At 44.3% G+C, this 15,532-nt stretch overlaps 6 protein-coding genes across 6 annotated transcripts; 3 read left to right on the top strand and 3 right to left on the bottom strand.

Moving 5' to 3' along the window:
* Positions 1-276: 276 nt before the first annotated feature.
* N7478_010130 (uncharacterized protein) lies at positions 277-737 on the top strand (the record flags this gene model as incomplete). Its single annotated transcript, XM_056926344.1, has 2 exons — positions 277-646; positions 709-737. The coding sequence occupies 2 exons, from the start codon at positions 277-279 to the stop codon at positions 735-737; spliced, it is 399 nt and encodes a 132-aa protein (XP_056775714.1).
* Positions 738-6,813: 6,076 nt separating this feature from the next.
* Positions 6,814-7,628, top strand: N7478_010129 (uncharacterized protein; the record flags this gene model as incomplete). The annotated part of the gene is made up of 2 exons (XM_056926343.1): positions 6,814-6,977; positions 7,028-7,628. 2 exons carry the CDS (start codon positions 6,814-6,816, stop codon positions 7,626-7,628), a joined length of 765 nt encoding a protein of 254 aa, XP_056775713.1.
* Positions 7,629-8,528: 900 nt separating this feature from the next.
* N7478_010128 (uncharacterized protein) lies at positions 8,529-9,407 on the top strand (the record flags this gene model as incomplete). Its single annotated transcript, XM_056926342.1, has 1 exon — positions 8,529-9,407. The coding sequence occupies one exon, from the start codon at positions 8,529-8,531 to the stop codon at positions 9,405-9,407; it is 879 nt and encodes a 292-aa protein (XP_056775712.1).
* A 2,288-nt stretch (positions 9,408-11,695) lies between these two features.
* On the bottom strand, positions 11,696-11,974 carry N7478_010127 (uncharacterized protein; the record flags this gene model as incomplete). Its single annotated transcript, XM_056926341.1, has 1 exon — positions 11,696-11,974. The coding sequence occupies one exon, from the start codon at positions 11,972-11,974 to the stop codon at positions 11,696-11,698; it is 279 nt and encodes a 92-aa protein (XP_056775711.1).
* Positions 11,975-12,297: 323 nt separating this feature from the next.
* N7478_010126 (transcriptional regulator family: Centromere protein B DNA-binding region) lies at positions 12,298-13,428 on the bottom strand (the record flags this gene model as incomplete). The annotated part of the gene is made up of 2 exons (XM_056926340.1): positions 12,298-12,966; positions 13,096-13,428. 2 exons carry the CDS (start codon positions 13,426-13,428, stop codon positions 12,298-12,300), a joined length of 1,002 nt encoding a protein of 333 aa, XP_056775710.1.
* A 465-nt stretch (positions 13,429-13,893) lies between these two features.
* N7478_010125 (uncharacterized protein) lies at positions 13,894-14,460 on the bottom strand (the record flags this gene model as incomplete). Its single annotated transcript, XM_056926339.1, has 2 exons — positions 13,894-14,229; positions 14,275-14,460. The coding sequence occupies 2 exons, from the start codon at positions 14,458-14,460 to the stop codon at positions 13,894-13,896; spliced, it is 522 nt and encodes a 173-aa protein (XP_056775709.1).
* Between the last annotated feature and the right edge of the window lie 1,072 nt (positions 14,461-15,532).

The raw sequence follows: 15,532 nt of genomic DNA, 5'->3' as shown, positions 1-15,532 counted from the left end.
GGTACTATTGTCTCTGCGGATAGCTATTCTTGGTATTAGCGTACGCTTTAACGGAGACTTCTGTGACATTTACCTCGCAAGTCAATCTTTATTGGTCGTACTACCTATATATGTAAGCTTTTTTATGATCTAGACCCCGAAGCCCCAGAGATCCTACATTACAGCATTAGGTACATTTTCAATCTTATCTAATACTATAGACCTCTTACGATAGAAACCTATAAATAATCGCTTCAGACTTAGTTTCTAGCCTCATCATCTTATACATCTGCAAAAATGAGCTCCCCAGAAAGCCAGACCCATGCTGCTGTTTCACTGTCAAATGACCTGAGCCCAGCGAGAAAAGCTCAACAAATCTTCAAAATCCTGTTGGACGATATCAATCAAAACAAGTTGGCGGATGCCAATTATGCAACTGAGTATATGGGGCGCACAGATACTGAGCTTCGAGCGTGTATGGAAATTGCTAAGCAATTTCACAATGCGGTTGATGCTTTACTCAATGTGAAGCTTTTTATGCATCTTCAAAAATCCGAACTTAAGGAGGAGTTTTGGGATCAGCAATTTCTATCCATTCAGGAAAGATATAAGCCTTTCCCAATGACCGCAAGAGTTTTTCTTACGGATGGCGTGATGAACTATACTGGTAAGAGAACCTGGCTAGGGATTATCTACAGATTGCCCACGTGCTAATTAAATGCTATCTAGGACTCTGCGGACAAGGCACACCGAAGTAACCTTGAAAGAGACCCTGAAAATACGCCGTCTACAGTGTTCTTGTGGTATAAGACTACTTTATGTCATAGAGTGGAATCTGTTCCGAGTCAGTGTTTGTGGGGATAGGATGTCGACAAAGTTTTATATTACCATCTATTCGATTCTATTTTGGCTTATTGTTCCATCTTGTCTAGTACTAGATAAATTAATAGGTCTATATCAAGTCACATCCTCAATCTTTCTTTATTAAAATATACTTGCAAGACAATATCTCTTCAATTCAACAATACTTCGCCTCTGATCTAGATGAACAGTGTTTAGCCGAGGAGTTCCCCAGCGGTAAATATAGACCTCAAGAGCAGTATCGATCCCCCATCGATTATTAACTACAAAGACAGAATATCAAAGCTTGCCTTGGGGATAAAAAACATTAGCCCATTATGAATCTGTTCCAGTGGTGAACGGCAAATCAGCTCCATTCGAGTTCAGTCAGTGGCCACTAAAAAGCCGAACTAGATTGTCAAGGTCGTATTTGAGCTTTCAGAATGCGCTGCCACCAATTGAGTCAGTCTCCTAGACTCTTTTTGCATGACGTGTTCTCTTTGTTCTTTGGTACTCCACTTGCAAGAAAGTCGATGTCGAATCGGGGAGAGAACTTGGCAGTAGTAGAAGAGTGTCTTTCGGGCTTTCTCAAATCCGTAACCCGACCACATATCCGCATTGATCTATTGCTACATTGCCGCTTGTCACAGGCTTCCTATTCCTTCTCTCAAACCTGCGTGTTTGCGCATTGCCTGTAGAGCTACTAGTATGTACCATACATATCTGCGTGGAGACTTTAAGCCTTTTCCACTGGTTGGTGTTTAAAACGCCACGGGGCCATGGGTCGAGATTGCCCTACCGTACGAATGCCAACTCAACTTACCGGTCAGCGAGCAAGTCTTGCTGGCTTGGGTGATATCGTTCAACAACAGCGATCAACCGTTGAAGGCACAAGAGAAGTATCTCCCTGTTCACCATTGGGTTTGGTCTCGTACGTGATAAATTCGCAGTAGTCATGACCATGAGCTATAGATGGAAATCTAGCGAACACTCTTCCCAGAGTTCAAGGAGAAGATGCAATGCCAAGTAAATCCCGTTTTCAATTGTTGAACTTAATTTTTCCTTCGAAACGTTTCTTTCGAAAAGTACCACTGAAAAATGAAATCCAATTCTTGGGCCGTTATATTGCACATCTGTGGAAATTTTGGCGTCTTTGACAGAGACGACCCAATACAGTACACACATGCGTCCTTGAGAAGGGATTGTTCACGTCGCATAGACAGACAATTCAGTCACTTGCCGCTTTCTATCTGAGCTTGTTTCTATAGAGACCGCAAATCAAATGACCACTCTATTATGCTTGCGCATGCATGGCGTTTGTTTGGACAAATTCGAGCATGGCTCGCTGTGGCTAGCATTACTTCAGGCTACTTGCAACAAGCATTTAAAAAAAGATCGTGTTCCACGTCTAGTTATTCCTAACGCGGCGGAGTTCGAGAACAAAAGAAACCAGGAGATTCTGAGCGGCATTATCATGTTGCAAGGGAAAAACGAAATCACAAATTTCGAAGAAAATCAACTTCGATCGTATTTTGAAGTAATGTTGATATACTTCACGGATTAGACAGTATTCCCCAAAATCTGAAGCTCGAATACGTCGACAGAATAGGCAATCACACGTATACCACCTAGGTGAACCTCATGATTTCTTTTATCTCCTCGGTGATACTATCCCAGTCTGTGACCCCTTTAGCTAACAGACTATTCTTTTTACCCAAGGCACATCCTTGCCTAATTGAGACTCCGCTTTCATGAGTTAGTAGAATTACCAAAAACGATGCTATAGGATGACTGCAGGGGCGGGGGAAGGGAGGAGAGGGGGCTTAATTGCACATACACGTAGTATGAAAGTCGAAATGCTTCACAGGCGTCGCTAAGTTGATCCAATGTCAGCTGTGAGATGGATAACAAACCTTGGCACTTACTTTATTGCCCCTACTAGATACAAGCCTCCAATAACAGCGTTTCTTTCGAGTTTCCCAACAACCATAGGATCCTGGAGGATATAATGATGTTCATCGCCTGACGAAAAAGTGCCGTTGTTGATTGTCACAGACGCTCTGTGCAAGGAACCTCTGATAAAATGTTAGCTGTGACTTATTATGAACCCAAGGAACTTACTCTGGCTGGCCGTCTAATGTGAATACTTGCCATTCGACAATGAATTCACAATGGCCGAGAAAGTCGCCACCGAAAGATCTATGAGGGAAGCGGGCTATTGACTTAGTCTCGCCAATCAACGGCAGTGCCGTCTTTTCTGGAAAAGACTGTTCGACATGCGAAACGCCGGTGTCGATAAAATCCTTCTTTGATCGAAACTGTCCAACTCTGGGAAGAAAGGTATGGCATTTACATGTATATCAAACTGGAAGAGCGAGTGGCCAAGGAAAGCATGGGTGATTTGACAGGAAGGCTATGGTTGAGCCAGCCGCTCTTAACAGACAGACTTAGTGTTCCTCGGGATTCATGGAATTGCGCTGTCAACCCGTGGTTCTCGAGCGTAGAGGAGACTGTCTTTCAATTGAGTGGATCGTACGAGCTATTGGCTGAAGCGCTTGGTGGGTTCTTTGACTTGAGGGCAAATGCAGAAGCAATGCGAAACAAGTCTATATTTGTCATACTTCAGCCCAGGAATGATATTTTTCTCACGGTTTGCCCTATTATACAGTGCCGACCGCCATCGCCTTCCATGTCGGACACAGAGAGCTGCTCTTTCAAACCCTAATTACGTCAAAAATCTAAGCCTAGTACGGAAAGTCCGCTCTCGGAGTTACCATTTGGAGTAAACTTCAGTCATGTGATAAGGGTTTGAAACAGCCCCTCTATGTTTCCAATATGGAAGGCGATGGCGGTCGGTACTGTATCAGTCCAAGAGGGAGATACCCTCGGGTTGTTTTCTGGAGAGATACGGTACTCTTCAGACTATAACACCGTCTACGGGTTACCTGGCCCCGAACAAAATCTTTGGTTAGATTACTCCAGAGTTACTGGAGCCCTCAACTTGATGAGGGTATCAGCTCCTGGAGGTGAATCTAATGTTTGTCTCCAGTGGGAGTTAATTGATGGACAGAGTGAAGGAAACGCGGGTCTTATGTGGAGGGTCTCGGTTGTTGCTCTGCGGGCAATTCAACCATTTGAAGAAATCGTTCGCTCTGCCCCTAAAAAATAACAATATCTCTTACACCAGTCCGCCGGCTTGCGTAAAGAGAGGATATACGAATTGTCGAAGTCCCTGATTATTGTTTTTCTTTTCTATTCTAAATTTTCATGCCTTACTCTGTTCTAGCTTCAGCTTCACATAGGATCAGAAACCGTCAAATTGATGTAATTTCTTCTAAGTTTAGGCAAGTTTAGGCAAATCAAGAGATTTTCATTCCTACACAGAGTGACTCGGAGTTTCTCAGTGAATTAGGGTCCCACCATGAATGACTATAGTAAAAAATACTTGATCCGCTACCGTAGACCCTGTTAATTTAGTGAGAAACGCTAATCGCTTTTGGTTCCGAGGATCTCAAAACTCATCCAAGTCCAGGATCCTATGTAGCAACTTATTTTTTGAAAACTGTTTTTGCCTCGGAAGCCGTTGAATTTGATGTGTTTCCGCTCGTTGTTGAAAGAGGATTGCTCTCATACGCTTTGGTGTCTCCATCGAGTGAGTGATTAATGAGGGCAGCTCTCTATGGCTCTATGCTGCCCTGGGTTAAATTGCTGTTCGTACTATTCCCCACACTTTCGATCGTAGACTACGCGGTTCTTTCACATTTGACACATTTCATTGCATTGCTGCCATGTTCCTTGTACTAGGAGCAAAAGGCTCCAGGGGTCTACTGAGACGCCCCTGGAGTTATTTCAGCTCACCCCGGAAACACGTAGCATACCTCCATGAACAGATTGAGCGGGAGTCCTGATTTACGACACCGGGGGCGGTTTTTTCAGTGTTGAGGATGGGTATGCTCATTTTTGAGGGCACTGAGTTTATTTGATACAGTCGTTTTCTTTCCATCTAATCCCACTATGCCCCACCAATTGCTGGCGGCACCTCAAAATTCTAAGCCATCACTATGCGGAGCCAACTCCATGGGAGTCCCGACCAATCCTAGGAAATCTCTAGCTGCCCCTGGAAATTTTACTTGTAAAATTAGGTACATTTTTGCTCCTCAGACCTACTGATACATTCCTGGACTCGCTTCGGCCAGCCTCAGGAAGCTGTAGCAGATCTCTAGGAGCAAATTAAGCTCACGGGGGCAGTAAATTCTAGATCAAAGGAACTAGATGTGTCAATACATACCCAATAAGGTAATGATCAGCGGTGACACCTTTGAGAGACTCTTTGCAAAACGGCCAAGCCATTCTGCGTCGTTTATCTAGGGCTGATTCATTCAGGCTGAAATCCCTAGGATATAAATATCACGCCACCTACTCTCTGCAATAAGTCAACTCGATAATCATTTTTTCTCAACACTTATCTTCAGCTCTTTGACCCATATTGCAAATGGATAAAAATAAGCAAGAAGGACTCTCTACAGCCGATTCTCAGCAAAATACGAAGGACATGGCTCTGTCTTTGCAAGACAAGGTTAGTTGCGATCGAGCAAAAATCATGTCTTCATTCTCTGTCTAATCACTCTAGTTTGGACATAGAAACATCCCCCAGGACTCGCTCATAGTGGCAAGGAAGAAAGAAGTCAGCGAGGTATTGCGGTGTTATCCAACTCACTTCTCCTGCCTTGCTTCACTTGAAAATATCTGACGATTCTTTCTACCACAATGCAGGCTCTTCTTCCAGGCGGTCTGCACATAGCTATTTTGGTATGAAAATAGATGAAAGCTCGCGTGTGTTTAATGGCGATGTCAGAAGCGATTATAATGATAGTAATCAGATTCACATGATCGGTGGTGGATCTGTGAAGAACAATAGCACCCTTTTCAACGGCGATTTGGACCCAGAAAGCTTCAAGAAACTTTTTGACAGAAAGCGATGATTGAAAGGGGCAATTCATTACGAATTATCTGTAAATCTGCTTGGAGAGATTTCTATTTGACCAAAGCTCAATTGTAAGGACTGTTTTTGGAAATCCTCACCGGCTCTTTTTCTTGTCGTAGAGAGGAACGAGGGTTATCGGATAGTCCAGCAATTAATATCAGACGATTAGTAAGGCGATATTATCGTGTGCATGATATCACGAATTACCATGTCGAGTGGTTCTAGACACGTTTTAAGGGTACTGACTATCCACTTTCTGTGAGACGACTATGATGCTGTGTGTCCGGTTGTAGAAGTCACTTTGTAGATTCAAAACATGACCGTGATGTTCGATTACAATTGGATCGAAATCGAGAAGTATTAAGAAAACACGTTTATGGATGTTTAACTTGACATTCCTGGGTATGGGATGCCGTTTCATTTCGGCTTAGCCCCTTACGACTGTTCTATTCTTTGGCGCTTCTTGCTTCCAACAATATCTCTTCTTCCTCGACACTCCACCCGCAATGGTCCGACAAGGGAATTCGTCTCCGGGATCTGAAAAGAAAACATCGAAGCCATTGACTAATAGAGATGTGATTCGAATGTTAGAAACTCTTCCTGGAGACAGACCGTTCGGCGATTTAGAGAAAGCTGAACATACGGAATTCCTTCGACAACTCTACACTCCTCTTCGCAGTTTATTCAGTACTACCACAACAACCTCCCAGGCAAACCGTGCCAGAGTCGAAAAGATAAGCCACTTTACGATACCTCAGAGGCTTGAAAATCGTTTTTCTTCTTTTGAAAATGAACCCCTCGAATTTTGGGAAAGACTTGTCAGGGCACTCCCAACTTATAGTCGACAAGAGCAAAAACAGAGATCGAGAACATTTTTCGAAGGTGCAGCTCAATTAGATTCAAATATTGAAGAACAGCGTATTCTTCAAAGATTCGTTGCTGTCTCCGCCTACAACCTTTTTCGACGAGAGTTCCCGAGCTCTTCACACACCCGGGTGTTAGAAAAACAAATGGAACGTTTCTTGGCTCCAGCTGAACTTCCTACTGTTGGGCGCGACGTATGCATGGAAGTTATTCGACGAGGTCAAAGATTAACTCAATTCTGTCGGAGGCTTGGTGAAGAAAAACAATTCGCATTTGGTTCATTATTCTTTCCCTCAATTCCAGACAGCATGTACGTTTCTAGCCCCGGCTACAGTGCAGCTAAAGACTAACCTGATTTAGATGGGATGACGGTGGCCTTTGTGGACAGGATTATAAACAGGTGATCCAACACCTTCGTGAAAAGAATATTACAGAGTTATCAGAAAGAAAGAATGCAAATTGCGTGGCACAAGCTCTGCTCGAATTCCATGCCGATTTCGTCTGTGCTCCAGAGCCTGAATCACACATCTCCAAGAAAGCGAAAGGACGAAACCGACACCCGAAAGGGACCAAGCGGCAACACCAGGACAGTTCGTCGAACGCGGATGCTCATCATCAAGAATATTCTGAGTCAGATGTAGATCCCAGCAATAAATCACAACGGATGGCAATAAACTACCCTCCATATCTAGCGGGAACAGACAGATCGTTACAAGAACAAACTCTAGAAGCTGGCTCCCAGGAAGACATAGGCGACGGGGAACTCCACGCACCTCCTAGCTCGTACCCTCCTTACTCTTCGACATTGGATGACCCTCCTGCTGGCGCAGAGACATTTGCGAGGCCGTTTGAGCCAGAGCTTGATATTACCCACCTCGATTTCTTCAATCCTGACCTCGACATGGCGTATCTTGATTTCTCTGGTCCAATCGGAGACACCACAGATCCCCGCTGTTTTTGAGCACAGCACAGATCTCTATTTTAATTCAATGTTGTATCGCCATGACAAGCTGGTATTCCAGACCTATTTATCACTCATTTCCTTGACTCTCCATAAGAGGTACAAAGTACCTCCCTCGGGTACTTCCACGCGGACATATTTCGAGATACAAAGTTTTGATCCATAGACCAGAACATAGCGTTGTTCTCCATCCCTTACACAACAACCCTCGCTCGGGATAAATGGAATGAGGTCCCCTTTCCTCAACCCCCACCGTGAATGAGATGTTTTGAAAACGGCAACTTGGGAATCCTGTAACTATCAGTAAGGGAGTTGTGTCTCGTGATGACAGTAGTAAGAACGAACTCGCGTGAGCTGGGGAATAATCCTCCATAATTCCCCATCGGAGCACTGCTCTACAAGTTCAAATTGAGGAGATGGTTTCCATTGAATGCCAGGCTTTTCCAGCCACTTATATAATTCCTGCACCACTTTATGTTCGACCGGGTCAAGCTCTACCTGAAGAACCTTGCCGTCGTTGGAATCGTTCATCTGGAAAGTTGAATGATGGGAGACGCTGATTTCATGTAAATAAAATCGCCAAATGACAACGTGCCGGTGGGTCAGCATACGCAAGGGATATTCGCGTTGTGAGGGAGGTCTTTTGAGTTTGAGGCACTGTTGCAGACAAATCAGAACCAGTGAGTTGATAGCAATTTGGTGACAGGGAAGCTTTAGAAACTCACCTCAGCACATAAAGTCGGCCCGGAGCCCAAAAACATCAACTTCTGTTCTGAAACAAATCTTATCGTAAGCCCATTTGAGGCTGGCAGATCCTTCCCAAGTGCGCATCTGTCACCAGGAGGTTTCCGTCCATTGCCCCGTGCGGAGTGGAGTCACGTGATGCGACGGCCTCACAAGATGAACGGTTCTTTCTCATGCATGTCCTTTGAGGCTGTTTCCTCAGTCCCGGCACGTTTCTCCTTTTCTCAGCTACTACTCATTCTCTGTTATGCTCTCCTACAGTCGACTTTGCCCGTCCAACTTGGGGATCACCGGCCGATTCAGGATATCCTTCGTCGTAGGGACAGGGACTGGGAGCCGCGTATTGGCTCTGAAGGGGTTCTAGAACTGCAACAGCAAGACTGGCATCGAACCAAACCGGAGACTCGTCGAATATGGCACGAAATTCGTGAATGGCTTGCTCAGAAGGATCCCGTTGTTCTTACAGTGTCTGCTGAGCACGTGCGCAATGAGCTTGGTTTTCTTCTTCATCGAATCGAGCAGATTTCTGCACAGTGCCTGAATACTCTCCATAGACCAGGGCCACGTTTGCATTCATCAGACACCTTTTTTGGGAGCAAAGTGAGGCTCATTCTTATTGGGTTTAGTCTGGCAGTGACACCGATGACATGCAGCAACATACCTCTCACGTCTACGTTATGGGATCCAGATCAGAATACCCTGAGTGTGATGCTCTCTCAATTGAACGAATCATCCCTATTTCCAAACAGAATCTCTAGTCATGATTTGCTATCCGCCCTCAATTCTTTGGAAATGATTTTTGTTAGCGAACAAGCCAATTCATCAAGTAAGATCGAAGTGGTGAGATATGAGACAATTGAATGGAGTCACGGGAATTTCGAACTTCAGGACAGGCGTCAGAAAGATGATCTTGAAATAGAGCAGTGCAAAGAGACTATGAAATACAGGGGCCCAGCATCTCCAAAGCGACGGAAGTACGGGTTTCTAGAGCCAATGGAGGTAGGCGAGGTCAAGCGTCGACGAGTTTATAAGTAACCATGGCGTTTATCTCAGAATCAAATTGAGTGAACTTAATACTATGTTTGGGTCGCCCTCTAACGAATCTTTTGAGCATAGCACTGCTGTTTCTATGGCCTGACAAGATTGACTGTAAGAGAGTGCTTAAAACAATAGCACCATTGGTATTCCTCCAAGCAGAAGCCCCCATAATCTGCGCCATCTCCAGATGAAACGGAAAGTATGGCTACCCACATGACCAGCCATAGCGTCATCAAGATGCCGAGGAATTTTGCCATCAATACCGAGCTTCAATTTCCGATATCAATCTCGGGATATCCTCCCAACCTTTTGCGTTTGCCGACACTGGAAACCCATGCTTGACCGAAACCGCAACTCTTATCGAGAATGCCCTTTGTAATCGGTCATTATTTAAGAAGAAAGCGACAAAAAAAATCAAGGAGATAAAAACGATCGAGGGTGTTTGGCTTACACGTATAACAGGCCATGACTTGATCTTTCAGGCATTACTTGACTTGACCGTTGTGTCAGAAATGAAGTTACTTGTAACAAAGAGACACTTACTCATTTGCGATCAGGAGTTTGAGAATACCGATTCGCGTGTCCTTTTGGATTTCCTGGCTGGTTGAAGGATCTTGTAGCATCTTGGGGATCACCCCCTCTCGAGGAACGAGCCGTCCGTTATAGAGCGTACAAGGAGTGGTCCCAACGTCACTAATCTCATCAGACCCTTTCATTGCAGCGATCTTGGACACTTACAGGGATTCTCCTTTAGGAGAATATATCTTCCATTCAACGCAAAAGTCAAAAGTCAAGTCAAACAAATGACCCAAGGACTTCTGGTTCACGATAATGATTTGCCTGATTGCATGCCCTGGCCAAAGCATCTGCGTGGCATCCTGAGAGTATGATGACGTCACTGCACTGGAATCGACTTCTATAGAAGGCTGTGTCAACTTTGATGGGCATCCCCGACATATCACGCACGAAGCTTACCCAACCTGCGATTTTCTAAAATTTGGTTCAAAGGTTCGTTGAGCCGTTGCTGGTAATCGCGGAAAAGGTCAAGTATCTTTGAAAGGGTCTTTTGGTGGATCGGGGAGCTTCGAAGGAGCCAAATTTTCTGTGCCTCCGTATTCAAAGCATCCTCGGTAGAACATTCGAGCAATTTTCCACGCATCAAATGCTGCAAAAGGTTCACTCGATCTTGTTCTCATTAATTTTGCCCTCATTGGTTTATAAAAGAGCTCACCTTGCTTTAACATCCGCTGCGGTTTCATCAGAGTGAGATCTTCTGGAAACCACGTTGGTTTTTTGCCAGAGTAAGCGACTTTTGGCTCAAACAGTTTTATCCATAGATCGGCCAATTCTCCGCAAATTTCGACTGTGAAGTTTGCGAACAGATTTGCGTAATTCATCATTAGACTACTAGCTGGCAGATTTGGCTGTAATATCGTTTCTCCAGTCCAATTGCTACCACAGTGTGTTTGGCTATCGTGAAGATTGGCTGGGTCTCGTTGGGAAGCCAAGTAATATTTATATAGCTTGTATCAACTTCTTTGAAAATCCTTCCCTAAATTTCAAGACCTAAGATGTTCCGCTTTGCCCCCCCCCCCAATCGGTATATAGCTTAAAAGTTGCAATTTACGAGTCCTTAAGACGAATCATATCCTTTTAAGCCCACGTCAAACCGAGTAGCTCAGTAAACTCAACAAGGGGCTGGCTGGCTCGGTATGTGCAGAGAATAGCCTTATATTGATCTTTTGTTTTGAGCCTTTTTATTCGTGAAGAAATCTCGCAAGTCTAGGTCTTTCAGACGTATTGAAATCAAATTCGGTCATCATGATCGGAGCGGGATGGCATGGCCCTACAAGCTCTCTTATTCGCTAAGGATTTTGTATATCGGTACGCTCACAATATTAAGGGGCCCACTAAAAAAATAGAGTAGCGGGTGTGATAAGGAGTTCTACGAGGCTGCATCCGAAATACACTGGCTCCATTAATCAGTCATGAATATCGTGAGGCGAGGTACGTCGCCTGCGTGGTTTAAAATCCAACATGGTCAAACTGTTCTAAGTCAATTCGGTTTCAAGTGATCGAGCGATTCAAGGGATTATGTAATTCACTTATGAGAAAGAACAATTCTTCTTACACCCTTCATTCGCTTGCGCAAAGGGGATACTAGCCGTGCCTTACCATACGGTCTGGACACCAAACACGACTAGCCGCATTTGGTGTCCCGCAGCGCAATGTAATTCTCACCGGAATGTAATTTTTTCGCCTTTATATACAATATTCTTAGCAATTTAGAACTTATCATAAAAACCAATAACCTCTCCCGACTCGCTGTATAACGGTTCTGCCTCTGCCTCTCTTTGAGCCTCCGTAATACGTGGTGTGGTAGGAACACCGTACTTTTTCTCCAATTCTTTTACCGCCCGTCTCTCATCTTTTTTGTCTTCCTTTGCCTTCCTTCCAGCTATACTACGTTTAGCATCTTTAACACGTATAACACCATCATCACTAAGGCCCATAACACCCCATCTAGTAGTTTTTTTCTCCCGCGGGGCTCGGATGGCGGCCATTTTCCGTATAGTAGCCATAGTATTGGCTAAGGCGTTAAAATAGAACTCTTGCTCATCTAAGACCTGTGCGAGTGTTTTTTTTACATTCTGCTAGTATTTTTGTTTTCTTTTTTTCTGTGGGCGTTAAATCAGGCCGGCAGAGAAGAGGAGAGAGATATTTTTGCATTTTTTCCACATCTTTGAAGGTTTTTGAAGGTGTGTTTTCAAGACTTGACGACAAAAGATCTGGTTCCGGAGAGGGTGTTTTCTCTCCCGATAGATCAATTTCAATGTCTGGGATAGGAGGAAGAGCATTTTCGAGGCTCTCACAGACTTTTTTTGCGTCAACTGGATAAATTCCTCGCTCTGAAAAGGCATTTCGACACATTCGGGGTGTAAGGGCTGTCTCGGAATTGGTAAAGGTCGTTTAGGAAGGATGATTTTGATGCGAGAAGACCTCCACCCCATTGAGAAATAAGGTTATTTTGTGTCTTAAAATAAGCCTTATAAGCTTGGAAAGGCTTACCATCCAAAGGTTGAAGATAATTTGTTCGATTCGGCGGAAATCCAAATATCTTAATACCTGCTTTGGTCGCAGTATCAAGAAATTCAAATGTTAGATGTGAGCCACAGCCGTCGACCAAGAGAATACGCTGCTCTCCATTTTTAACACGATCGCGTGTTTCACGGTCAAATTCTTCCATCCAACGCACAGCAAGCTTATCAATAATATAGCCTTTTTCTGCGGTCGCAGTTATCCATTCATCAGGTATTGGATGGTTATACCACGACTCCATATGATGCTGTCCTTTGAAGATAACTAAGGGCTGCATTCGCCAACCATCGGCAGCAATACATTCTGCGACCGTTACCCTTTCACCATATTCTACGCCCGGGAGGTCTGAAGCTTTGCCAGATTGGCTAGAAAACACACGTCGGGTCCGTCCTTGTCCAATTTGAAAGCCAGTTTCATCAAAGTTGTAAATATTGCGTGGATTCACACCCTCGAGAGCCTTAGCTAACAAATCATACTAATGATAAAGCTCTGCAACGTCCGCAATTCCTAGACGTTTAGAATCAATAATTTTCTGCCTTCTAAGCTTCATCTCAGTGTCTGGGAAACGACGAATATAGCGATATACCCAATCTTTTCCGACCGTCCGATCGGGTGTCTTTGACCGCGCGAGTGTAGCATTGGCCCAATGTTCTATAATAGCAGGCGTCGGAGGGAGGAAGGAAGCATCCAAAGTCTTTATCCAATAGCCTAAAGCCTTCTCCTGATAGACATTTAGGGTGTAATTCGATGGTTTAACCTCTGTTTTTGGCCTTATATTCCGTTTAACACGACGCCATAACAAATTGTAATTAACGCCAAATTTACGCGAGGTCGCGCGTAAATTTGGCGTTTTTTTGCTTCGAGCGAATTGCACGACCTCATTTACACGAGATACCTCAGTTTCAGTAGAGTCGGGCATAGTTAAGGTAGTATGTTGTGGCGATAAAGATGTGTAAAAAGAGAAATTGCATTGCGGTGAGAATTGCATTGCGCTGCGGGACACCAAATGCGGGTACACGCGTTTGGTGTCCAGACCGTAGGGTAAGGCACGGCTACTACTGCTGCTGCTGCTGCATTTACTACTGCTGTATTACCACTCTCTCTCGGGGTGTTTTCAGCGCGCCAGCCGCCATTGAAGTGAAGCGACTCTGTACTAGTTCAATTGGCAAGCTGTCGGCTGGGTCCCTCTCGGCTCATATGCTTCTAAAATTCATGTGTGTTTTCGAAGTCCATCCTAGGGCCACTGTACCAGCAATCAAAGTATGGGTGAATTCAATACTGATTTGTATAATAGTATGTATAATATAGAATACCTACTGCGAATAGGTTTTTCGTCATTGATCGTTATTCTCCATAGGTACATGCATTCTCAGACCCTTCCCTTTCAGGTATGCTTCTCGTCAATTAGATGACTTCTCTCGCGAATCAAATCACGACGTTGGACGTAGTCTCGAAGCTCTCCCAAACCCCCTCGATGTTTAGACCATATCATGAACTGATTGCCGAAATCGTCTGTTGCCTCGACTAACGTTTGTATCGGCACCTCGTAATATGCATCGATCTTTAAGTATGAATTTTCTCGCAATCTCGGAATAACCCGCGCCGCATCTCCATGATGCCATTTAAGATAGCTTCGAAATCGAAGCTGGATTGAAAACCCCTTCTTTGGTGTTGGCGAGATTGGGACGTAGTCGCCGTCATCTTTCAACGTCGAGGTAATCTAAAGAGAGTCAGCAGTGGACTATTTAGATCTTTAAGCACTCACCGTCATAAGTTTTACATAACCAAGTTTTCCTGGTATAATACCAAGGACAAGTACCATGTGACCCCGCACTTTGTCTGGCAGAACAGGAGGAGGTATGCCCAAAGCAAAGCATTCTGACGTGCTCTTGAATTTGTAAATCTTACCCTGGACATCTTTTGGGCGTACCATTTTATTTATGACGGTCATTTTGATGAAATCGAAAGCCCGATGGTAGCAGAAGCAATAGAACGAGGAGGTATGAATATGGTAATTAGGTAGATAAAGCAACGTTTCGAGAGCGAGTCGAAAGAGTGTCTATTGGGACAATGGTAGAGATAGTGGTTGTTATGAGGGAAGCAAATCAAAATAAAATGTGGAAATGAAGATATCAAGACTGAAGAACAGAGAAGGGGAAAGCAAGGCGGGCGCAAGCTCTCGTACAATGTGCTTCGTATTGTTTGGTTTTTCCCGTCGCGATGTTTTATTGGCCGATGGGTCAGCTTCATTCGCACCTGACCCATGCAATAGTCACAGCGCGTAGATTGACACGTCAGAATCTGTATGATCGCAGCATCCTATTTATTAGTCAGAGATTCTTTGTGCTTCCTACCTGAGTGGTAAGCCTTTTTGTTTGATTCTACCGCTTTTTCTACCGTGCGTTTGCTATACGAGTAGCACAGACACATTTTCACGCCTTTCACGCCGCTCTTAATACCGTGGACAATTCAAGCCCTGACTTAGGTAAAAGCGATGTTTGATGAAAATTTGAACTTTTAAGTTTATCGGATGACAGAAATTAGTTAACAGTAACCTGGCAATTAATAAATGGCAGGGAGTGTAGTGTAGATTCGACGAAAGTGTCTCAAATCTCTCCCGCCGCAGCACTGCAGCACAGACGAAGCACTTAGTGCTGCGGGACTTTTCAAGGTCTAATCTAGAGTATGATGGGTGATTTACGAGTGATTCGCGCTATATAACTGACATAGTTACAGTAAGCTGAACGAAGCGAGCGGAGTTAGGTAGCAATGCATCAAGAGCGCATAGTTTGAAATGGAGGGGATACACAGAAATGATAGCCCCCAGAAAAGCCTACTCACTCTCTAAACCTTCGCAACAGTACAGTCAGTAATCGTACCCCGCTGCTTCCTGTCATCAACCCCGATTTTTTGCTTCTGCTATCGTCAGCATCAGACCTACGACCCCATCAAAACGATCTTCATGAACAAAATGCACTTCCAATAGATGCCCAGGGCAGGGTTTACACATTCAAAAGCAATTT

The sequence above is a fragment of the Penicillium angulare genome (genome assembly GCF_028827245.1).
Source record: "Penicillium angulare strain IBT 27051 chromosome Unknown utg000007l_segment0_segment0, whole genome shotgun sequence".
In the NCBI taxonomy this organism is placed as follows: Eukaryota; Fungi; Ascomycota; class Eurotiomycetes; order Eurotiales; family Aspergillaceae; genus Penicillium; species Penicillium angulare.
Note: the sequence above shows the minus strand (reverse complement) of the source record. Positions and strands in the feature narration are given on the sequence as shown.